This window comes from Vigna unguiculata, chromosome 5 (assembly GCF_004118075.2).
Source record: "Vigna unguiculata cultivar IT97K-499-35 chromosome 5, ASM411807v1, whole genome shotgun sequence".
Classification (NCBI taxonomy): Eukaryota; Viridiplantae; Streptophyta; class Magnoliopsida; order Fabales; family Fabaceae; genus Vigna; species Vigna unguiculata.
This window is the reverse complement of record NC_040283.1, coordinates 36,136,463-36,162,238: the sequence shown is the minus strand read 5'-3', so window position 1 is coordinate 36,162,238 and position 25,776 is coordinate 36,136,463. Positions and strand designations below refer to the sequence as shown.

Below are 25,776 nucleotides of genomic sequence, written 5' to 3'. Positions count from 1 at the left end.
TTAACAAATATATATTTTTGTAATATTTCATGAACAATTACATAGATGCAAACTACATATATGAATATGAAGTTATGTTATTATTAATGTTCTCTCAAGGATAATCGTATGAAAAAAAATTGATTCCATATCTTTTTATCAAATAATAATTATTTAGTATAGTAGTCGGGGCGTCACAACTACTGCAGCCAACATTTTAATTTATTGAAAAACCATTCAACAGATTAGAAAACACAACAAAGACAAAATACATCAAATTAATTCTACACGGTCTACAATATGAATTACAAACATCAAATACACTTTCTTAATGATGTATCAATGTGGAGAGCACATGTTCCAGCCTTGATCAACATGAATACCATCAAATCTCCTTATCTTTATCAATGTAGGCTTCATTTCAATGGTAATGGCTTCTAAGTAATTCAAAAAGCTTCATCAAATGTTCATCAAATCTTCAAGAGACATACCACCTTAGCTTCATATGTCAACACCTTGGTCAAATTCAATGCCTCTGGTGACCACTTTTTCATGGCCGCGAAGGAGAAGGTTTCAATCCACCGAACTAAAGATGCTTGGAATGCTCAAAGCACGTTCTCTACACTGCTCATACTAGAGTTTGTGCTTCTTCAAATTCTTTCTTTATTTTCTCCAATTATCATTAAACATCAAGTTTGCTTCATTGTTTATTTTTATTTTCTCTGTTTCTTCTTTAGGTGCTCCTAAAAGAAGAAGAAATGTTCTTCCAGATAAGTCTTTTATTGAAATTTTTTCTGGAAATTTATACTAAAAATGTATGATACCACAAGAAAAGTTAGATCGACTAATTTCATTTTCTATCAAGTTACCTTATGATGATGCTACGAATAAATTAGTCATATCGGCACACATTGTGTACTCTAAGTTCATTGTCCCCCATCGTTTACAAAGATTTAAAATTACCCATTTTCGGTTGTTGTGTTATTTTGTGCTTAATATTGTTAGGAGGAGATTTGTTTGTTCCATAAAAAACTCCATCAACTGAAACAACTTCTCTACCTATTCTTCTGTTGTCAAGATAAAAAATTATTATTGAAAGAATCCTCTTAACTACACCACCAAATTCTTAACGTGTTGACATGTGTCAGAATAGGCATTCTATTTTTACTTTAATCACCATTCTGTGGTTTTAGAGGATTTTAGTATTTTATCAACCCATGAAGGCATAAACCAGCCTTTGCTTAAGGGTTTAGCACTCTGTACTAGGGGTGATTGAATAAGCAAATACAATGCATTACACTTTATTAGTTACTTTGGTATATGAAATGATGCAGCAGGTCTTGCAACTTCTGAACACTACTAAAAAAACTCATATTTCCTGCTAATTTTGTTTTGAAGTTTTTTTCGTAGGAAATACCTACAAATTTTGTTGTGAAAAAAAATGCAAGAAATTGCTACCAATTTTCTTGCAAAATATTTTGTATAAAACACTTTTCACAGCAAATTTTGTAGGAAATACTTGCAAATTTTATAATTTTTTAGAAAATGATTACCCACGAAGGAATTACCTGTCAATTAAAATTCTTAGAAAAAATGGTAGAAAAAAGTCTTTTCTTGCAAATTTTTTTAACAAATTTGTAAAAAAAAAAAATCTCATATAATATGAGAATTTTTAGTAGTGAAATTATCCTAAGTCATGAAGAGGTGTGTGCTGAAATCTAGGTCTATCATAATTGATGATCAATAGAGCCTATCATGATTCATTTGTTGATGGCCAGGTAATGCTTGAGAGAGAGATAAAGATGGAATTTTTTTTTACTAGAGCAGATGTTATTTTTTTATGAAGTGCCCCAAAGTATCTATTTTAAATTTTCAAATGTTTAAATGACGTAGAACCTAACTAAGAAATATGTTCATTTAAAAATTAAAGGTTCCATGATTTCTATGAATTGGAGGGGTATTGCACTATTATAATAAATTTGATTTCTCTCTCTTTGTACAAGTACTAAACCTTGACCATAATGATAATCAGAATGGTGACCAAATGGGAGGAAATAAAAAATAAGGAAAAGAAAGTCTTGTTTTCAGCATGCTAGTGAATGCATTAGATAAGTTATTTGGACCACAAAACATTTTCTCACAATATTTACTTGCACATAAATTGTTTATATTTTAATTTAATTTTTTAGAATATTGGAATTCTTATTATGTTTGGAGTCTTGTCATGTTTTTGGACTTGATTGGGTGGTCTTAGTAGTAGCATTACACTAGTACTTAACCCAATAATTACTATAATTTGGTGCTCCGTTTTTTTTTTTCTTGTTTCAATGCTTATTGTATGAATCTAATCTAGTTTCATACATTCAGAAGAATATTATTGGCAACCTCTCGTCTCTCTTTTCATCCTATTTCCATGTACAAGTTAATGCTTGCAAACAATCTGACAGCACTTGAAAGATCTCCATTGGCATAATTTAATCCAATTATTTTAATGTCACTTTTATAAAATTTCACAATACATAATTTTGATGTGCTTTTATGTCTTATACTGTCATGAAATGGTAAGTCGGTCAATAAAGTGCTTATTAATGTAGTTTAAAAATAAAAGAACTTATTAGCTTATGTATTTTTTTTATTGGTAGAGAACATGTGAATTAATTAAGTTCTTTTGTTTGTCATAAATTAGCATCCCAAAAGTGACACATTATATTGAATCCAAATAGTTTCTTTTAATACTTTCTATATTAAAAAATACCATTTTTCTTAAATTAGAGGTAAGTCACTGGTTCAACAACTTGTGTATTTATCTTTAATTGCAACAAGCTGGTGTTACTAGATTTGGTACGGGGGTTGCACTTGCTATTGCAAGCTCAATCTTGGTTCCAAATGTTGAGGCTATTGTAGCTTTTTATGGAGTTCCAAATTTTGTTGGTTTTTCGGATTGAATCGTGGAGAGCTAAAATTGAATCGTGGGCAACTAAGCTTTTTTTACTTAATTGTATGAAACCAAGTTTTTCACTTTGTATAACTGTTCTTGGTTTTCACGGTTGACCAATTTTGTAAATTACTATTTTAAATTTTTTAACTTTTTCTTTGGTCAATTTTTTTTTTTCTTATTACTCAAGTATAATTTTATATTAATTTATTGTGATATTAATGACAAACAATTGTTTTAAACGGTAGTTGTTATTTGGTAGCAGGACATTATTTTCTTTTAAAACTATAAAATAGAGAGGCATTTATTATTTTACGGGTAATGATACTTTAATTTAGTAAAACTTAACTTTTTTTTTTACCAGTTTCCTGAGGGCACTAGTTAAGAAATCATTAATATGCATTGGTACTATAACTTTTACATTGAAAACTGAAATAATTAAATACATTAATTAAAATAGTATAAATGCATATTACATTTTTTTAAAGACAAAAATATCCTTTTAATTTTTAGACAATATGTTTTTGATACAATTAGGACTTTGGAATTTTTAAAGTCTCTACTCAAAATTGATACTTTAGTTGTTTTTTTTTTTAATAATTTTAGATGTTCAACACTATTTTTTTTCCTGATTTTTTTGTTAATTTCAACTTTTTTATGTTTAATTATATTTAAACATTAAAATACATTTATTTTATTATTTTTATTAATAAATATTAAATAAAATATTAAATACATATGTACATCACTTATGGGTATTTTTGTCCTTTAATTAAAATAAAATTGCATTAATAGTTGTTATGTCAGATTTTAATTAATATCACAGTTAACTATGTACTTTTCTAAAATTTCGTGTATATTAATTATCCTTAACTAGTGCCCTTAGGACACTAGTTAGCAAGACCCTTTTTTTTTTACTCAGTGAGGTGGCGGCTGAAGGGTAATTTCTTTTTTTTTTCATTTGCAATTATATTTGAATGGCATGGTGGCAAATTAAATGCACAATGGATAAAAGGAAATGAAAGGGTGTGTGATATGTAGAGAAAACTAGGTTTCGCTTCTGCTGCTCACTCAAAGGAAACCAGTTCCCTAAACTCGATGAGTGCGCCATCAACGACCTCGTCCTGCACTCGTCTAGTGATCTCACCTTCACTGTTGCCCATGACAACTTCCTCGTTGTCGTCAACCTCGACAACGGTCGTTGCAAATGCCGGTTGTGCCTCGACAAGGAAGCTACTCTTGTCATGTTTAATGCCTCTAGTGACCACTTTTTCATGGCTGCAAAGGAGAAGGTTTCGATCCACCAGACGAGGATGTTGAGAATGCTCCAAGCCCGTTCGCTACACTACTCCTGCTAGGATTTGTGCTTCTTCAAATTGTTTCTCTATTTTCTCTAATTATCATCGAACATCAAGTTTGCTTCATTGTTTGTTTTTATTTTTTCTGTTTCTTCTTTAGGTGCTTCTAAAAGAAGAAGAAATGTTCTTCCGGATAAGGAATTCATAACCATTGATTTTAATGAAAAAGAAAAAAGAAAATATTGGTACATAGTAATCTATAATCAAATGCTTTTGTTTTATGTTTTAATAATGAATTAATTTTCTACGTATTTATAATATCGACAAACACCATTGTTAGGAAGTTCTCAATTTTAAATGATGTGCGAGTCCAAATGATTCGAGATGATTTTTTCAGCCTTGGTCATTGTACTATACCTAGGCGGTCATGGCTAACTACCCGGTCTAAACCGCCTACGACTAGCCCCATCATAAAAAGAATAGACAGATAGTTAACTGAATAAGACAACAATACACATAACGGCTAAGGCCACCTACTCCAAAGAATAGCGGATAAGTAAGAGCCGCCAACCCCAAACTTAGGAAATTACAACGGGGCTTCTAGTGTCAGATCACTAGCATAGGACTTGGGTCTGGCCTAGGCCCATTCAAAGCCTTAACATTAGCCTAATGCAATAAAAAGGGCCTAGCCCATAATAAGGGAAGGACATAATTAATGAATCTATAAATGCATGTGCACCCCAACGATTAAAGGTACGCTTTCATTAATTCACTAATCTATGATTTGACTTTTGAGAGCCTTTGTTGACTTGATCGTCGGATTCCTTTCCGCAGGTAACCTCTTAAGGGTCCAAACCGCCAACATTAGGAGAAGACACATCCAAACCGAGGAGTAACCAGTCTGAGAAGTCAGTGATTGGGATAAGATGTGATTTGTGTTCCCTGATATTCTGTTATTGTTTCTGCAGGAACAGTCACTATTGTCAGTCCAATGATCAACCATTGATAGGACATGTTGCGGGTCGTGAAACTTCTTCTTAACTAGAAGCTGAATCTCCAGCTCTAAAAAAGCCAATTAACTACACTTTGATATGGAGTGTTGATTCACCACACGATGTAGTTATTTTTGGTTGCCAAATCTTCCATTGGGATACAAAGCAATGGGCATAGTGGTTACCAAAAAACCAAATGAACCTGAAGTTGAAAAAGTTAGATGTGTGCCAAAAGATATGATAGAAACTTGTGAGATCTGTGATCTACTACTATCAATGAAGTCAAAGTTTTCAAAAATTTCATTCAAAGTTTGGAACACATGGCCATGTAAAAGTGGGATGTGGAGTAGAGGTGTATCAGTTGGGACATTCTTCTGCAGCACTTATTCTGACAATAAACAAGTGACAAATATTGGTTGCTTGAAGAATCTTGACCCCACTTTACATGCCATGCCAAACATAGACCAAGTTCATGCACTCATTAATCATAATGGTTTTTCAAAAATAGAGCATTTGTGTATTCAAGAGGCAGTGAGAAGGGTAAAACTATAAATAACGAGGAATCAAACTTACCAAGTGGTAGAACAAATGATGGTGATTTTTGGATAGATTTGCTTAGTGACAATGATGCTACAAGTAATGTAAAAAAGGGAGATATAGAGAGTGCAAAACTCTATGTTCATGTAAAACTAGCTTTGGGAGGAACATTTACTGATATGGCTATGTAGGTGTTTTCCCCCTTCAATGGACATGGCATACTTCAAGTAGGGTTGGTGAAGATTGAGATGAACAAGATTGGTGAACATGTTAATTAGTTTTTGTTCTTTTTTTTTTTGTCAAGTAAGAGATTTTTCAAGTGTTCCTAATATTTTAGTCGAACGAAGAAAATCATCTGCAATTAACAACCCTTAGTTTATTTTTCTATATTAATTTTTAGTGTTAGGTAGGTACAATGATATTTCTACTTTATTTAAAAGAAAAATTGTGTTTGAATTTTTATTATATATCTTGTCAATCACGAGTTTGGTTTTATATTTTTATTTTTAATTTTTAATAAACATTTTTAATATAACAATATTTAAAGTAAGTTGGTTTTGTTTGATCGCCTTGGTGTTACCATTTACTCTTATGCGAACTACTTAATTGAATAAGAACGAGCATATATACAAAATCTTACGGAAAAAAACACATTTAATTGTACACAAAAAAAACACTTACATCTCTCACTGATATTGTGGTATGGAGTAAGCCTTTAAAATGTACTTTTGTGGTAGTAGTGAATGATTGAGTTAGTGAAACAACTAATGAAAATTAATAGTGTATTGGAAGTAATCCATTAGTGTTATTGAATCTACTTCATTGAATAAGCACAACCATATGCACAAAATGTCACTAAAAAAAGACAATTACTCGTACACAGAAAGACACTTACGTTTGTCACTGCCTACTAATGTGGTACTTAGGTAGCAATTTCATGTGTTCTTTTGTGGTATCAGTGAAGGTTGAATTGGTGAATCTATTAATGAAAATGAATAAACACATCAGTATGTACACAATTTTACGAAGAAAAAGACATATAATTGTAAAAGAAAAACACATATGTCTTTCTATGCTAATGTGGTCCACTTAATTACAACCCAACTATAATTACCTTAAGCAAATAACTGCCTTGTTGTTTCACAGTTTTTGTACAATAAAAAATTCACATTAAGATACTTGTTTGGGAACACTAATAATGGTTTTCTACCAACATAGAATATTAGTGAGTTATTTAATTCAGTAAGCTGAATTTTGATAAACGTTAACCAAGCCCATAATTGTAAAAAAATTAACTAAATTTATCTTCAATAGTAACTATATTATTGTTTTAGACTTTTTGTACAAAATAAAGTCCAATTTGACATGCTTGGGGCACCACTGATGTTTTTCTGTAACCATGAAATGTCATTGAGTTTTTTATTTTACTACGTCCTAAATTTCACACATATTAAGCAACCCATAATAATAAAAACCTAGCTGAAATTACCTTTAGCAGTAATTGTCTTTATCTTTCAAACTGTTTGAACAATATAGAATCCAGAGTGAGATTCTTTTTTTACATTAACTTATATTCCCCTCATCATAACTCTTTCAAACTTTTTGTACTAATTGAAGTGGTAATTTTCATCCACATTAGCCATCTTTCAAACTTTTTGTATTGATTGAGGTGGTAATTTTCATGTTCATTAATTCAGGGACAATAATAATATGACTCTCGTTTTTTTACCTTCGTCCTTTACTTTCTAATATGGTTTAGTGTAAGTTATTGATTAATGTACCATTATTTTTTTAAAAAAAATCAATGATTCACATTAAGCCACATCAAGAAATAAAAGATGGAAGTCAAAATATAATTTTCCATATATATATATATATATATATATATATATATATATATATATATATAAAGTAATATTTGCTATAATAGAACCTAAAAAAATTAGTAGTTAGCGTTTTAGTTTTCTTCTTCCTCGTCTGTCTGTCGTATTCTTTACTTTTCTTTCTATATCCTTATAAACTTATACTAAAAAGTTAAAAAGAAACGTAACCAAGAAAGTAAAATTCAATTAACCATTTACAATTTTAATAATTGTGGATTTCTCCTCTATATAGTTTTTAAAATATATTTTATTCATTTTTTTCAATCAAATGTCATATATATCCTTTTGTTATTCTACTAAATGAATTTGTACAAGCACTCCACTTCTAGAACTTTTAACTTTGCCAGGAACACCTTGCATAGAAGAAACAATGTTGAAATTAAATATAAAACAATGTTAAGACATAAGTGGATAAAGAATAACTTCGTAATTTTAAAATATTTTAGAATGATTATAATAAAATTACATTTGAAATCTTTAGAAAGTTAATTGTTTATAATATTAAGCAAAAGAAATTATAACAAGAAGTATAATATTTATATTTCTCTTATAAAGTTGCACATTTTCTTTAACTGTCTTAACTTAAATGAACTAGATTGTATAAAAGACATAATAGTCGTGTCTCTCAAAAGGAAAAAAAAAAAAAAAAAAAAAGAGAGAGAGAGAGGATAATTTATTATAAAGTTTAATGTACCAAAATAAAGTATTACCAAGAAAAAAAATTAAAAATAAAAATGTTGACTAGGGTTAGTCTCCTTCAACTTGCAAGGTAAGTGGGTCAAACCATACCAGGCAAGAACATTTATACCACATAGCATCTGAACCAGATTGAATCATGCTAGCCCACCCTATGCTAGCGCCAAAATTCACAATACATAATAAAGAGAGAAAAGAAAATACACTTATATAAAATTCACGTATCGTCAAACCATTCATTATTATTAGATCATTTTATTCAAAACTTACCATTCGCTTCAAATTTCCTAAAATAAATCATGTTTAAAATTTTATGTTACCATTCATGTAAATTAAAAAAAAATCATGTAAATTAAAAATATCATTTTTAAAATTTTGAAAAAAAAATCGAACAAATAATAAAAAATAATGCATAATTATAATCAATGGGTATATTGATAGATGAAATAAATAAAATTCTCAATTTATACTAAATTATTAATCATGTCATTGTTAAGGTAAAATTTTAATCTTTTCTCACACACATATTGGTTCACAGGTGAAAAGATGGAAAGTTAAACTTCTAAGTTCAGCTGTCATTATAATATTCCAGAAAACAATATTACATTACAGCTGACAAAAAGGATGTAATGAAGAAAAGTTAATGAAAACAAAACTTTCTCTCTAACCTGGAAACTGTAGATAGGAGCCTATATAATTTCAAATTTAAAGTCAAGGGAATGCAAAAGGAAAATAATATCCATCACTTCACCTTTGAGTCTTGCTTATCCAGTTAAGAATATGAGAACAATCTTCCCCCTTCACAAAATGCCTTCATAAGAAAACAACACTAAAATTAAATCCTTTTGTTGCAAGGAATATAATTAATATAAGTTAATATTATACTTTGCCCAAAACAAAAAAAAGGTACCTATTTCTGGTGCGGTAAGACTTTATTTGTGTTTCTTCTCGGCGATTAGAAATAGCTCTCGACATTCTTAAGTGTTCAGGCACACGAAGACTTCCATTCCAGTCATGGTATGCGCCATTAATGAAACTGAGAATGGTTTCCTGACATGAGTAGTTCATTTCAAGATATGAGAGAAATAAACAAAAGAATGGATTGCCCAACAGAAAAACAAACATTTTCCTTAAGGTTAAAAAAAAAATACAAATACAGAAGGAACTATTTAGGTTTAATGGAACTACTTCAATTAACAGCTGCTTCCAAGTTCCAACCCATTAAAACTTGAAAAAGTACTACTAGCTTTTGTGAGACATAACTTTAGTAGTTTTCTATGAATTCAAAATTTATTAGAACACAAGTTTGTTGGCTTTAGTGTAGTGTTAATGTGAAATAACAAGAGAAACATGTGTTCACGAGGTAACACCCAGTGGCGAAAAGATTCGATTGTTATACCAGAGGTTTAGAACCATCAAGCCACTGGTATATCTTTTCATTACGAAACCATGTCAACTGCCTTTTTGCAAAATTCCTGCAGAAAGAATAAGAAATATCTTGTTAAATAACTGAATCACGCTGCTGCTCTGTAGCAACAAAACATGACAAGCATCTAAAGATCAAATAAATATGAAATCCAGTGGAAAAAAAATACCAAACAACAACAGAGGATAACATTGTGATGCATTGGCGAGATAGAACTAAGGTACTATAGGTTTTTTTCCTGATGAAATAATTTCAATATACCAGCATGTGTTTTATGGGTGGGTATAAATGATGGTAATGATCTACTAGAACCACATCAGAGTAATAGGCTAAGATATATAAACACTTTCAACGTAAACAGGATGTAAAAGCACAAGCCACCATCCTTGACATATGATAGATAGAAGCCGACCAAGGAAAGCTTTTTCTAAACAGCCACGTGTACAGAATACTAATTAACAGCATACACCAGTTTTTCAAACAGGACAAGCAAGTAGAACATCAAAACAAGCAAACAAACAACTTGCTCAAAAATTCTTATCTGATTACGATACTACAAGAGATTGAAAATTCATGAATCATAATTGGGTTTTGTTACTGAACATATTTTAAGCTGAACCTTTTTTTAGTTAATATCATGGCACTATGGTATAACATCCACCGTGCATCTTGTTGAACTTGACATTTAATTATACAAACCCCTAGTGCTTGCTCACTTTGGAATTAAAACATAAAAGAGATCATCCCGGGATAAGGATATGTTCTATGCGATCAATTCAGCACCTTGTCACTACACTATACATGAAAACATTACCCTTGAATTCATTGGCAAGAGAAAACGTAAGTCAAGCTTACATATTTATATCTTGCCCTTTTGAACTGGAGAATAACTTATCATAGTAGCACTTTTCTTTTCTTCTTTATTTACAATCCCTGTTTTAGTATTTGAAGGCAGCCTAAAGTAACAGTGATACCGTTTAAGAAAACAACAACTAAAACACCAACATTAACAGAAAAGTCCAAACAAAGTTTTGGAGAATTTTACCGATAGAGATTTGGAATGAACTAGCTTGGAAAAATTCCTAGAAGAGGTTCAGAATTGAAGCAGTGCTTCCTCTTGCACATTTCACGTGTTGGTCCAAGTGAACTCAAATGGTTGTTAGACACGAGAAAGAGATAGAGTATCCTCTCATGGTCTTAAAAGTTCTCAAACACAATGAAAGAACATGTTCTGTAGTCTGTATTCTAAATTTCTCATTTAATTCAACTTTATAACAACAAAGCTGTAATATTTTAACAGTAGAAACATTCAGTGAACAAAGATTTACTGAAACCAAAATCATTTAAAGGAAAATAATTAGTTTTTAATATATACAGAATATTTTAACTAAAAAGGAAAACTGAAGTACTCTGCCACTTTTATCTCAAAAAACAAAATGCATTACCGTGACGCTTTTTGAAATTCAAACAAGAATTTGTAAAACTCTGCAGCAGAACTCTGACCCCCTTGCTCTCTGCATCTTTGTAAGTACTCCATGGCCTGAAATTGGTGAATCACATTCACGTAAAGAAAATACAAGTAAATTCATCACAACTATTTCTGTAGAAAATAAAATGATCAACATAATACACACGTTCTATGGGCCATCAACTACTTTACATCCCTAATGCTTAATATAGTACTGTAATTTTAAATTAAACGCGCCACTAAAAATAGGAAAGTTGGAGACATATTCTACTTCAATTTCAACCAACACTGTTTCTTATTGCATAAATAATTTCTTGAGGTACACAATATACAAATATATTTTATCGTTTGAAATTTTAAGATGGTAACATTAAAATGTGATATAGAAAATGTAAGATATACTTGTCTGTAACCAATTGCTTTAGTTGCAGAATTGGAGTTTGGATGAAGACCCGCATCAAGAAGCCACTGAGCCTCGGACAAAATCCCATCCCTTCCTGCAGTTGAAGAGAGCTAAGAGACTTGTTGCAATTAAATATTCATGTATTATTGACAGAGAGCTTGTCATGTATTGTTATAACAGCAAGGTATGCACTGTGCCCATGCATAAAGGTAGAGAAGAATGCTCTACAAAATGTATGGGATTCATATACTAATTGAGTGTTTTCCTGTTCGGGGTATACCTAAAAGCATATCTTCACACCGATAATCAATTGATTTATAGAGGTCAAGTCTATGACTAGAAAGGAAAAAGCACATAAACTCATAGTCTAACTCTGATGAGCTGGTTTCTTCCATTCCATCACCGTACGTGTTCATATCAGATGACTCAGAATCCTCAGTAACACTACATTCACCCTGTTCCCTGAAAGAATCATATGGTACCCGAAATGCAGAAGGAGGTGATCCACTAGACTGCCATTAGAAAGAAATATACATAAATGGTGAATTCATAAACATATTTCAGACAATTCAGTAAACCATGGAAATATTGAATTTGAAATATATATCCCCGGAAACATACAGACATGTAAGTAATCAGTCCACTACAATGAAGTTCATTTAAAAGAGAAAATCGCACAACAACCATTTTACTAAAAAAAACATGGATATTTTCACTGTGGTTGGTATTCAATATCAGCACCAATGTGCAGCATATGAAAGAGAGTTTTCTTCAATCTTTCGATAAGGTTAGTAGCCAGGAGAGAATTTGGAGTCTCATGAAACTATCAGTAACTTGGGAAGCATACCTTAATAATCTCTAGGCTACGTCGTAATCGATACCAATCATTTGCTGCTAGAAATTGAGCCTTTGAATCACCTGCTTTTACCACCAACTGTACAGCTGTATCCCAGTCTTCATTCCTTTGTAGTTCAGCTAATTCTTGATTTACTTCAGATGTAATCACTGGAGAAGCTTTAGGTACATCTGGCTTTCCATATATGAACCTTATATTTAAAAATTCAAACATAACTCTCATAGGTATAGTGTCCCGCATTAGCACATCAACAGCTACATAAAGAAAATCAACTCAATAACAATGAGATATAACATTGACAATCCATACAGTAAATGCTCATACCGCTTCCTCCATTTGACAGAAATTTATAATATCCAACAAAGCCAAAAAAATAGACTTGTACTGGATTATGCTAGTGTAAAAATAGACTACTTGAAAATTACCATAACGTACTAGTATATTTCAAATTCTTGAAGAAATGAGGAAACAGTGAAACACTCAGAAAACCAAGTCGGCATCACTTGTTTCCTGATATTTCATTATTTTCATCATCTTAATGCTCAACATGAACTTCCACACCCCTATTTCTTTTGTTTGTTATGATATAAATAGCTGAAATTACTAAAGAAATGAATGACTTCCTAAGCAGGTTGTGGAAACAAAAAAAGACAAATGGATTTCATTTCCTATTTATGTTTTCTTGTTAACTTATTACAGATATATAATACAACCACTACGCAACAATTAGGGAGTTCATAAGGAGTAAAAAGTAGATTACATCGTCAAAATAGGTAATTGAAAAAGACATACCATCTTAAATACAATCCAGTGCCTCCAACAACTATGGGAACACGGCCATTGTCAAGAATACATCTTGTAGCTTGCCTTGCATCCTCAAAAAACTGCCCAACAGAATAGTCTGATAAATAATAATTAGATTTAATTAGTGAAAATAGAAGTTCTTCAAAGTTTCAATAACAGAAAAATCAACACGAGCTATGCAGCACAAACACCTCCCGCATATGAAGTGTCACAGTGTTGAACACATTTTCAGACAAATCTCAATAGCTGTTCAATTAAAAGTATATTTTGTCTTCTCAAACACTTGAGCCAACACCTCAGTATGAATGGAGACAAAAGTGTTTAAAAAAAAATCATTTTTTAACTTTTAGAAAAGTCAACTTAAAATATAATAAATTATTAAAAAAATTCTCAACTTTTTTTGGTTAGACTCATTATCAAAGAAAAATTGTAAAACTTAACATGCTGGTTTGAAAAGTTGAATATACCTTTGTGGAAAGGTGTAATTCATCTCACTTTGGGACTTTTTTGTAAAGAGATTTAGTGCTTTCAGTGCAAAATAAACAATGTATCCCAATAATCTCTTCTGAGGCTCATCATCACGGACGAAAGGTGAACATACTAGAATAAATAAATATTGTTTATTAATTTAGATATTTTGTTATGCTCTAATGTTTCCCATATTTCATTTCATTTGTTATGTAGCATCTCAGCGTGCTATATTTTAGACATTAGCAGGAGTATTTGGTGTCCAGATCAAAGAACATGCTTCATAGAAGACACAGGAAAAATTATACTCAGTCCAACATAAAAACACACCTTCAGATGGGTGCAGTATGTCAACCAGATGATGTGGTACCTCCTAACAAGAGAAGCAAACAAAACAAAAGTAAATGAACTAAAATCAAAGGTTCCAAAAATTATTGTTCAAGCAAATAAGAAATTCAAAAAGCTTATAACAGTCCCAGTAAATCATGCTTTATGTAACAATCGCACACCTTTCTTTCATCTGGGGAAGGCTTTGCAGATCCAACATCAAGCCCCCGATACACCTGTGGTACAATACAAGCCAATGAAGCCACATGAATGAAGAAAGAGCTTTATTTCATACATCATAAAACCAATTACATATCTCCTTTGGCATAACTGTTAAAGTAATTATTCCAGAAATCAACATTCTTTAAAGGGAAAGACAATATAAAGTTTACAGATAATTTATCCGAACTAAACTCAACAAAACTTGTCCAATTGTTCAAAATACACATACATATTTCCTAATTCATAAATAAACATCGTTCCACATCCATAGCATCTTCATGAAAAATCAATTTGTCCCACAATCATATCTTCTCATTTTACAAAATAATGTGCTGCAACAATTTAAATCAATAACATTTTATTTCATGAAATAATAATGATAATAATGATGATGATAGTAGTAGTAATACTAATTCAGCTGCTAAACAAACTTATCATCCATGATTTTGCTGAATGGCAATTTCCATGGACATTGCTAATTTTTGTGCTGAATGGCAATTTCCATGGAGATTGCTAACTTTTGAACTTAAAATCCCCAAAACCCTACGAGCATCACTACTACCACCTCATACGCAGTTCAAAGACACGATTGAGGAAAATGGTTGTTTGTGTTCAAATATAATATTACCTGGACGGAGTCTGCACTGACAATTTCGCCGTTGAGGCGCTTAGCGAGTTCCAATGCGAGGCGGCTCTTGCCCGAACCGGTGGGTCCAGAAATGACAATAACCTTTTCTTTGTTCTTCCTTTGGGATGCAGTCACCAGAAACCGCCGCCGGAAAGTGAACGAGCGCTGCAATGATGGGAATAACGACCTCTCTGGAAAACGGAAGCAGGTGCGGAGAGTGCAGACTCCATTGTTAATCATGGTCGAAGTTGCAGTGTGAGTGAGGCGTGCCAAGTTCAAACCAAGGTATATATACACTGGATAACAGATTTTGTAAATATCTGATTGTTACTTTTAATTTAACCAAGTTTAGAGTTACAAATTATAATTTAAAAGATAAGAAAGTGTTGATATTTTCTTTTCGGATAAAGATAATTTAATCTATTTTTCTAACTCACTTTTAATTCATCACTTTAATTATTATTAGATTATTTATTTTAATTTTTTTAAATGATGTGATATGATGATCTGATGATAATTAAAATAGTAGATTAAAAATGAATAAAAAAAAATTGAGTTAAATAATGTGTCCTTTCTTTTCATATACTTGAAAATTTAGAAATTGTCCTTTCTTTTCATATACTTGGAAACAAAGAAGAAAATCACATAAAGGTAGTATGTGTTTTTTTTTTCTAATAAAGATGATAATTGAGAAATTAATAAGGAGTGCATAAAATATGGGAATTGAATTTTATTTATAACTTTTATGAAGGAAATATTCCATTTTTTTTTTCATTAGTCAGACTTTGGTTAATAATTATAAATCCATTTAGAGTTTAAACCATTCACTTACAATACATTCTTATTTCTTGTTTTTTAATTTTTTTTTTCACATTTTACTTCGAAAATATTTGTTAAGGTTTAATCTTTTTTATGTTTTGAAATTTTTTGTGCACAAAACAGAAAAAAAAAGGTTTTCATTTGGAAAACAAAATTATAATTAATATTAAAAACTATAAAATATATACATGTAATTGAATTTTTGTTCATTCATTTCAACTTTACTATGTTAAAAACGTCTTTTTTTTCTTTAATAGATAATCTGACTCCAGTAAAGATTTAATCGTATCATCAATTATTTATATAACGTCTGAGAGTTATTATATAGTTTTTCATTTGACAGAAAAATTATATACTAAATGAAAGGTAATTTCACCTATATGTTTTTTAAAAATTCTTTTTCTTTAAATATCTAATATTTTTGTAAAAAAAATTACAAATCGAATAGATAGAATCACATTAAAAAAAGTAAAAACTAGATGAATATAAATGTAAAAAAGTTATGTGTGAAATTTCAAGTTGCAACCTACATCAAATTATTAAAGTTATAAAACTTTTAAGTTTAAAAAAATAACATCAAAGTTATAGCATAATTTAGTGGTTATCTAGTTTTTTATATGAATCTATTAATTAATAAAAAAGTACAAGACATTTTGGGGTAAATTTATAAGTACATATTAAATTTTAAATTTATTACCATCTATGTTATATTTTTTTAGTGTTTTATTTTAAAAATGAATATTATACATAACTAGGGACGAATGTTCTTAGAAGTTAGGGTGACATGACCCTAAGTTTTAAAATTGTTAGCATGTATAATGAGATAGATGGAAATTAATTTTTTTATAAAACATGTCATTTAATATTAACAAATAGTAAAATAGTAAAATTAAATCTAATAAATAATAAAAATAATCATTAAGATTTGTTTTAGTTATTCATTAATTGTATTTATCTACCACTCTTACATTTTTTATTTAATCTTTTTGTTTTTGAAAAAAAAATGAAGTTAAATGCACTTTATTATTGGTTTAATTACTCTTTTGGTTCATATTTTCATTTAAAAATATGAAGTTGATCCTTCAATTTCTTTTTAGTCTCATTTTGATCTTAATAATTTTTTAAAGTATATGTAATTTGATCATTTTTGTTAAATTTCTTGAAACGAATTACGAATTGTTTTCAAAATTTAAATTATTAATAAGGATGATTGTTTTGTTGGTGTAATTAACATAATCCTAGTATCAATTTTGATGAAAATATTTTATCTGCTTCAAGAAATTTAAATAAAAGAATCAAATTACATCAATATTTCAAAAATTGGAACCAAATGGAGACTAAAAAAAACCAAAGGACCAACTTGATATTTTTGGACGAAAACAGGGACAAAAGATTAATTAAACCTTTATTATTTTTGCTCTTGTATCTCATTTTTTTTGTTCTATTCTTGAAGAGAAAAATGTAACTCTCTCTTTTTTATAGTCATAATTAGTTTTTAATTATGACTTTATTATCATACATCTTTCTTTTAGTAATTATGTCTCTCAAAATTTAATTATATTTTAAGGGAATTTGAAGAACCCTAGTAGTCGTCAACTTCTATTCGATGGTGGCTTATAGAGGTGAAGGCTTTGCATATGGAGCACTGGTCGTGCATCACTTAAAGTCCTCGTTCATCATTGTATGATAAAGGTGGTTGGGTATGCTGCTTGGTGAGGCATAGAAAATTTTCTTCTTTGGGGTTTCATATTCTTTGGAGTTGCTTAGAAGATCAAGATCACAAAAAATCACCTTTCTCTAAATCTTTTCGAATGAGTAGGCACAATAATGTACATTTACCAAGTCCTTAATAATGTGTGTGATAGTCCTTAATAATGCGTGTGATATTCCTTTGAAATTCAACTTTTATAGCATTAAATATGTGAAAGGGTCGGAGACAAGAAAAATAGCATTTACTGAATGTGTTGTTCAAGTGAGGGGCATTGATACTAAAGTGGGCTTAAGGTTAGATGTTCCTACTAGATGGAATTCCACTTTTCTTATGCTTGAGAGTGGTTTTAAGTATCGTCGAGCTTTTGGAAGTTTCACTATACGTGATAGAAACTTTAAACATTGTCCAACAAATGAAGAGGGGAAAAGAGCTGAAAGGATGTGTGAATTTTTAAGGCCATTTTATAAGATAACCAATTTGATTTCAGGCACATCTTATCCAACCTCTAATGAATATTTTATGCAAGTATGGAAAATTGAGTGGTTGCTAAGGGATACTCTAAGGAGTGATGATCCTTTAATGAAAGACATGGCAAAAAGGATGATGGATAAATTTGATAAGTATTGGAGTGAATATAGTACCATTCTTTCAATTGCCATGATTCTTGACCCACAAATGAAACTTGAAGCACTCCGATTCTATTATTCAAAACTTGATCCTTCCACTTGTGATGAAAAGCTTAATAATATAAAAGGAAAGATGTACAAACTCTTTGAAGAATATGTGAGTGTGAGGTCAAATTCGTCCAATGCATCAAGTTCTCAATTCACTTGTTCAACAGAAGAACATTTGAACATGGAAGAAGACCAAGAGATTGATCCATATAATGTAAGTTAGTTAATCATTATTCGTAACTAATTTTGTTATTTATTATTATCTTATATTTATTTTAACCAATTTTTATGTTTGCTTTATATTGTTATAGGAATATATCAATTATGTAAGCCAAAATGTGAATGTAACTGGCAAGTCTGAATTGGATCTGTATCTAACGGAAACACCACTTGAGCCAAAGTATTTTCCAAAGTTAGATGTTTTGAGCTATTGGAAGGATCGACAAGAACGCTATCCAAATCTATGTAGACTAGCTTGTGAGGTGCTAAGTATTCCAATAACAACTGTAGCTAGTGAGTCTGCATTTAGCATTGGTGGTAAAGTGCTTAGCAAGTATTGATCTAATCTTCTTCCTGACAATGTTCAAGCTCTCATTTTAACTCAAAATTGGTTACATGGCTTTGAAAATATTGGTAATTTAATTTATATAACTTTTCAATCTTTTTTAACATCATACTTCTTATTCTACATTATATCATTTGTTAATAATTTATTCTTAATTTTGAAGATGAAGATAATGAAGATGCTCAAAAAGAAGAGGAAATTGTTCTAGACTTTTCAATCCATGACTCTCATGTACCTCTTGAACAGTAATTGTAGGTAAGGAAGCTATTTTTCTGTTTGTCCAACTTATACGTGTATTGTAACAAAATTGGAATTTGCTTGCGCCACTTGTTCCTTGTTGTTGTGATATATGAAGCTTAATTTAACCTTAGAATTATACGTGCAGTAAATCTTTAGTGCAGTAAATCACATTATATTTTCAGATTTTTTGTTTTTATTATCATCATTATGCATGTGTTTTTGATTACTTGGGCCACAATCTCTATTATTTGGTTTCTTTTATAAGCAGGGGCATAGTCAATTTGGAAAGCTTCATGTTATGGAATATGGAACTTGAAGAAATATAGTGAAGGAGTTAGTTTTTTTGTAACAGGATGATCATGGCTTCTCCAATCAGATTGTATAAGATTGTAGATGATTAGGTCCACAGGAAGCACATGAAATTTCAAACATTATGTTTGTTATTAACTCATTTTGCCATGGGACTTACTATTTTGTATATTTTTGTTTGTTTGTGGTGCATAACATCCATCTCATAAATCACCAATTTTTTTTATAGGCATTATTCAGCAATAGATAAAAAAAGAGAAGAAAAAAATTACAAATATGATTTTTTTTTTAAAAATCTTTTTTTTTTAATTTTTATACGGGTTAGTGAGCCAACCCACTTAACCCACCAACCTGTGGTGGGTTGAGCCAGGTTGGAAAATTTCTAGCTCACCAGAAAGTGAGCCGGGTTGAGCTCAGCAATTTTTAACCCGACCCGTGGTGAGCCAACCCGTGTGAGCCGGGTTGGCTCACTTTGACATGTCTATTTATAGTACATGTTGTGTGTTCCTCTAGTAAACGTCATGACAAGTTGTTGAATTAGATGAAATAACTCAATTGTTAGAAATTGGTGAACTGGAAACTAGTAAAGGAAAAACCCAAATACTTGTTGGAACTCACATTTTTATTCCATTTGTAATATGATTAAGCTATATAATGAATTTTTTTTGGTTCTTCAAAACAATTATTGTTTATGGATCAATTTTTCTCAAAAGGATGATGATGATAGTGCATTTAATATTTTGTCTTTATTTAAGTTCATATTGATTCTACACATAATGTAAACTATAAAAGTGACTGACTTTCTTTGTCGAGCTCTACACAATCAATCTCAAGATATATTGAATTCTATACAATTGGTTTGTTCTACTAAATTTTGATTTAAAAGTTGAGAAAGGACAGTTGGAAAAATTTGTTAAAATGTGTTATATTATTTTTGTGAACAACATGACATTGATATTCCTGGTTTTAATTTTACTTATGTTGTGCCTCATACGTCATGGTCATTCTCGACATAAAAAAGATCATGTCTTTGTAAAACATTATTTCTTGGTAAATATATTTTTTGTTTTGGTGAATAAGCAACTACAAGAATTAAATGACAGGTTTACTCAACAAAAAATATAATTTTAACTCTAAGCAATGTTTTAGTTCCTAAAGATGTTTATAAAGCTTTTAACATTGAGGATATATACATTCTTATAAAACAATTTTATCCTTTAAATTCTAGTGAACAAGAGAATATTAGCTTAGAATTTCAACTTTAACATTTTTTGTTGATGCTCCTAACCATCTAATTTGAAGAATTTATCAATTTTGCTTAAATTATGTCAATCTTTGGTTAGAACAAGAAAGTCAATAACATTTTAGTTAATTGACCGCTTAATTTGTTTTATTTTAACTCTACTTGCTTCTATGACTATAACAGAAAGATCATTTCTACAAAAAAGATTATCAAGGAATTGTGAAATAAAATAAAGAACGATTTTTGTTAGGTGAAAAACAGCACGTAAGAAGTAATAAATATCGTTCTCTCTACAGGGACTTGTGCAACACATGACAACTCTCACAACTCCCAACTCAAATAGATAACAAAGCTCACAAAAACACAAAGAAAATATTTTTGGTATTTTGCCAAACAGTTAGTGTGCAAAAGAAATTTAACATAGATTATATACAATTGTCAAGACTAGATTTCATTCACTTTATTCACATGCATTCACAAACATCTCAATTTCAATTTCATGCCAAAATCAACTCACAAAAATACTCAAATCCTATTCCTAGAAACTTTGAGTCTATGATAACTCATCAAGTTCAAATTCCTTGAATCCTCAACAAGTCAAATCATGCATTAAGTTCAAGAGTCTTAAGATTACTAATGAATTATGTTCTATCCCTAGATACAAGCTCCATTAGGCATTCAATTTCAATTCTAGGTTCAAAAGACATTTTCCAACACCTCAAGAACCACAAATCATGCATGGGTGGCCAAACCAAAGCAAGCATTAAGCATGGAAATCAAATGCTAACATAGAATTTAGTTCATTACATCTAATCTCAACAAATAGGTTTAGCTCTCCATGGTGGAGAACCTAGGTTTTACAAATTAGAGAGATTGGGAAAAGATTAAAACCAAAGAGAAGATGCAAGCCTTCTCCCAAGGTTCTTACCAACTGCTTCATGCTCCAATTGCGCTTCCCCTTCGCATCAACACCTCTAATTCGTAACACATCTTCCTCTCCAACCCCAAAGGGAGAAAACCACCATGAATGGAGGAGAAGACCCAAGGAGGAGTGGGAGAGCTTCCCAACACCCCTAGCAACCTCCAAAAGGCTCTCTAAGCACCCAAAAGCGTTTCTCTATTGTGCAAACTGAGGAATGATCCAAACCCTCACGAGAAACAAGATTAAAAACCCATATTTTGACATGTCAGGGAGCCACCGCTCAGCCTTATGGCGCTCAGCCCTAGTTCGTCATCGGTCGGCCTTGGGCAATTTGACAGCATTATGTATTTGAAGCACTAGGCATGATTTCAGTGGCGCCTGATGTGTGTATTTGCTTCAAAATCAATCTTTTCTTGTCCAGTCATGCTCCCTTGAGTTCTGGTTTGTTTTCTTCCACCACAAATGCTTTCTATTAACTTATTTAACAGACTTAAAAGAGATATTAGAGGTAAAACAAGCATAAAACAACTAAAACACAAAACAATACAAAACACACTAAACTTAAGGATATAACAAGATAAAAGCTAGGAAAGAGTTGTTTTATTCATGACAATAAACACACAAAAAGAGGTAAAAATGGACATTATTGACTCTCTCACACTTAAAACCTTGCTTGTCCTCAAGCAAAAGGTAATTTGGCTTAGAAAGATATATATTCAACAAAGGTCAAACAATTAAGAAGCAAGTTCGTAGAATCAAATTAGATAACATTCATAAATGGTCTCCTTACAAAACCAATATAAAGAGAATATGTGTAATCTTGTAAATCCTCAACTATGATGCTCACTATGCAAAGATGACAAGAATGTATGTATATGCTTTATAAGAGACTAACAACTATGGCAAAGATGTTTTCATTGATCAACCAAAGGAACCAATCCTCACTAGAAAAAGGTGTTTCACTCAAGCACACTAGTGTACGAGGGTGGGTGTTCTTCTCTCTTCTACCACTAATTGCACACAATTTGACTTTGCTTTCATTTCAAGTGCTAAGAGTTATCAAAACATGCAAACACCAATAAGGACCTTTTTTTTTTAATTCTGACAAGGCTAAGAAGGGGAATGGTGTTTCTAGGTAGCATGAATGAGTAAAGAGAGCAATCACCTCAACTTGACAAATTTTTTGTATTCACCCCTCTTCTATTTGAACTAGAACACAACCAACCACCACATTCCAACCACATTATTCACTTTCTTTTTTCTTTTTCACTTTTTCTCTTGGTCTCTTTTTCTTTTTCTTTTTTCTTTTAAAGATGAAATATTTACAAGACTGCACCACACCAACCACAACCATTTCTAATATGTTTCTCATGCTTCCCTTCTTTTAATGACTTCCCCTATACTTGAACCACACTAATGACCATGATATATTTGCTCTCTCCACTTCAGGTAAGGTGGTCAAATATTTTCAACAAAGCTCAAGGGTTTAAAGATGAAGGAAATGTGTTTTTAATGCTCAAGAGTTGCATAAAGGTTTTAGGCAAGAAAAACAAGTTGGCCTTTTGGATCAGAACATGATGCAAGGAAGGAATGTGAAAATGCCTTGTTATATGTAAACATGCAAATGAAAAACAACTAGCTATAAAACTCAAGCAAAGTTAATTGTAAGCCAAAAGAGATAACTCTCAATATATAAAAACTCTGAGGCTCAAAATCTCACTCGGTTTAGTCCTAAGGTTGTCATACAATTTGTCACAATCATTAATCGCAGTAAAAATAATGACACATTCCCATAATACAATCACGAGAACAACCACAAGCACCAAATTTCACAAGATCACAATATACTCTCAATGTAATTCAAAGTCAATTAATGAGCAAACACAAATGATTCTCCTCAAGGTCATGCAAAACTCGTTCAAAGTCATAAAACCAATGCATTCATATTTGTTAGACCAACCAAGTTACACTTTTGATTATTGAAAGCAGGAAAGGAAGCAAACTCCTTTGGGCAGGTACACCTTTTGCTCAAATCTCTCTGCTCCTTGTGTCTTCTTCTTCATCATCATCATCAATACCTAGCACTCTCAAGGCACAAAAGATACTCGAACAAATAGGTTAACCTAAAAATTTTAGAAGCCAATATTTGAAAATTGAAAATCACAAAACATAAAAACAATGGAGCATAATTGAAAGGAGAAAAAATAAAAATACTAAGAAGAAAAGAAAAATGCAGAACATAAACACAAGTACACCAACCAAACAACAATTCCAATATGCAGAATGATTAAAACAGATTTTCCAAGTAACCCCACTCAGATCCCTCTTGTTGCAAGATCACTCAATACTCTCATAAGGTGATGAATACTACTATCCTTGTTCTCTAAGCTAAAAACACTTAGATTCCTCTTGTTGTGCTTATCTAAGCCCAACACACATTAACCAATCCCTTGAATTAAGAATGCATCAAGACTTGCCTTAAGTACCAAAACAGTGGGGCCAAACACACAATCCCATCCCTGGTGACTTGTATTATCTGGGTTGATTTGGTTAGTTCAACTGTTGAAATCTCATTCCTAGGACCTTCCAACAACTACATCATGCTCTAAGGCGTAACCCGAGACAAGCATTAAACACAAACCAAACTAATGGAAAGCATAAACATCTATAGACAAACTACATAAAGGAAAGCACAAGAAAGAAAGAAACAACAAAGTCTAAAAGAGTCACAAATGCTAAAATTTCATTGTGTTGGAACACAAGTCCCCGACAATGGCGCCAAAAACTTGTTAGGTGAAAAATGGCAAGTGCATCGCACGTAGCAAGTAATAAATATCGTTCTCTCCATAGGAACTTATGCAACACATGACAACTCTCACAATTCACAACTTAAATAGATAACAAAGCTCACAAAAACACAAAGAAAATATTTTTGGTATTTTATCAAACAGTTGGTATGCAATAGAAATTTAACATAGATTATATACAATTGTCAAGACTAGATTTCATTCACTTTATTCTCATGCATTCACAAACATCTCAATTTCAATTTCATGCCAAAATCAACTTACAGAAATACACAAATGCTATTCCTAGCAACTTTGAGTCTATGATAACTCATCAAGTTCCAATTTCTTGAATCCTCAACAAGTCAAATCATGCATTAAGTTCAAGAGTACATTTTCCAGCACCTCAAGAACCACAAATCATGCATGGGTGGTACCAAAGCAAGCATTAAGCATGGAAATCAAATGCTAACATAGAAATGAAAAAGCATATGGATTAACATCACCAAATACACAAGAATTTAGTTCATTACATCTAATCTCAACAAATAGATTTAGCTCTCCATGGTGGAGAACCTAGATTTTACAAATTAGAGAGATAGGGAAGAGATTAAAACCAAAGAGAATATGCAAGCCCTCTTCCAAGGTTCTTAGCAACTGCTTCATGCTCTAATTGCACCTCCCCTTCGCATCAACACCTCCAATTTGTAACCCATCTTCCTCTCCAACCCCAAAGGGGAAAAACCACCATGAATGGAGGAGAAGACCTAAGGAGAAGTGAGAGAGCTTCCCAACATCCCTAGCAACCTCCAAGAGGCTTTCCAAGCACCCAAAAGTGTTTCTCTATTGTGCAAAATGAGGAATGATCCAAACCCTCACGAGAAACAAGATTAAAAACCCATATTTTGACATGTCAGGGAGCCACCGCTCAGCCTTATGGCACTTAGCCCCACTTTCCACTGCTCAGCCTTATGGCGCTTAGCCCTAGTTCGCCACGCTCAGCCTTGAGCAGTTTGACAGGATTATGTATTTGAAGCACTGAGCGTGATTTCAATGGCGCCCGATGTGGGTATTTGCTTCAAAATCAATCTTTTCTTGTTCAATTATGCTCGTTTGTTTTCTTCCACCAAAAATGCTTTCTATTAACTTATTTAACACACTTAAAAGACATATTAGAGGTAAAACAAACATAAAACAACTAAAACACAAAACAATACAAAACACAGTAAACTTGAGGATACAACAAGATAAAATTTAGGAAAGAGTTGTTTTATTCATGATAATAAACACACAAAAAGAGATAAAAATGGACATTATCAATTTTCTTGCAGAAAATCTAGTATTTACATTAAAAAAGAAATAATTAAAAATGCTAATCTTGATTCAAATATTGATGAGTTCAAAAATTTTAAAGAATATATGACGATCCTTTAAATGTAGTTATACTAAATTATGCGCTCATTATAATATTAATATCACTGATATATAAATTTTTAATGCATTATTTTGGATCCTACAAAATTATTAATTAAGATTAATCATAGGCACAACTTAAATAACAAGATAATTTTATTAAAATAAATCT

The 25,776-nt window shown here is 31.3% G+C and overlaps 2 protein-coding genes across 7 annotated transcripts; one reads left to right on the top strand and one right to left on the bottom strand.

Moving 5' to 3' along the window:
- Positions 1 to 8,869: 8,869 nt before the first annotated feature.
- Positions 8,870 to 15,202, bottom strand: LOC114182938 (tRNA dimethylallyltransferase 9). Of its 6 annotated transcripts, none has more exons than XR_003604274.1 (11): positions 14,923 to 15,202; positions 14,255 to 14,308; positions 14,076 to 14,118; positions 13,266 to 13,374; positions 12,465 to 12,663; positions 11,898 to 12,129; positions 11,617 to 11,707; positions 11,192 to 11,286; positions 9,720 to 9,795; positions 9,231 to 9,370; positions 8,870 to 9,131 (listed from the first exon to the last, which is right to left on the bottom strand). XR_003604274.1 is itself a non-coding variant. In XM_028069749.1 (11 exons), exons 1-11 carry the CDS (start codon positions 15,160 to 15,162, stop codon positions 9,068 to 9,070), a joined length of 1,347 nt encoding a protein of 448 aa, XP_027925550.1. In that variant the 5' UTR covers positions 15,163 to 15,202; the 3' UTR covers positions 8,870 to 9,067. The 6 variants fall into 6 exon arrangements, 3 of the variants coding, with proteins under 3 accessions (XP_027925550.1, XP_027925551.1, XP_027925552.1); XM_028069749.1 differs by having other exon boundaries at positions 11,617 to 11,711; XM_028069750.1 differs by having other exon boundaries at positions 12,026 to 12,129.
- A 2,391-nt stretch (positions 15,203 to 17,593) lies between these two features.
- On the top strand, positions 17,594 to 18,686 carry LOC114184662 (zinc finger BED domain-containing protein DAYSLEEPER-like). Its single transcript, XM_028071978.1, has 2 exons — positions 17,594 to 18,340; positions 18,438 to 18,686. The coding sequence occupies exons 1-2, from the start codon at positions 17,594 to 17,596 to the stop codon at positions 18,684 to 18,686; spliced, it is 996 nt and encodes a 331-aa protein (XP_027927779.1).
- The last annotated feature ends 7,090 nt before the right edge of the window (positions 18,687 to 25,776 follow it).

Excerpts from the sequence above, each read along its gene's own strand:
- LOC114182938 (XM_028069749.1), bottom strand. The coding sequence starts at position 15,162 with ATGATTAACAATGGAGTCTGCACTCTCCGCACCTGCTTCCGTTTTCCA. Across the intron at positions 9,796-11,191 it reads GAATTTCAAAAAGCGTCACG|GAATTTTGCAAAAAGGCAGT; the intron begins GTAATGCATTTT and ends TTCTTTCTGCAG. Across the intron at positions 9,132-9,230 it reads TCTTACCGCACCAGAAATAG|GCATTTTGTGAAGGGGGAAG; the intron begins GTACCTTTTTTT and ends TTTCTTATGAAG.
- LOC114184662 (XM_028071978.1), top strand. The coding sequence starts at position 17,594 with ATGTGTGTGATAGTCCTTAATAATGCGTGTGATATTCCTTTGAAATTC. Across the intron at positions 18,341-18,437 it reads AAGAGATTGATCCATATAAT|GAATATATCAATTATGTAAG; the intron begins GTAAGTTAGTTA and ends ATATTGTTATAG.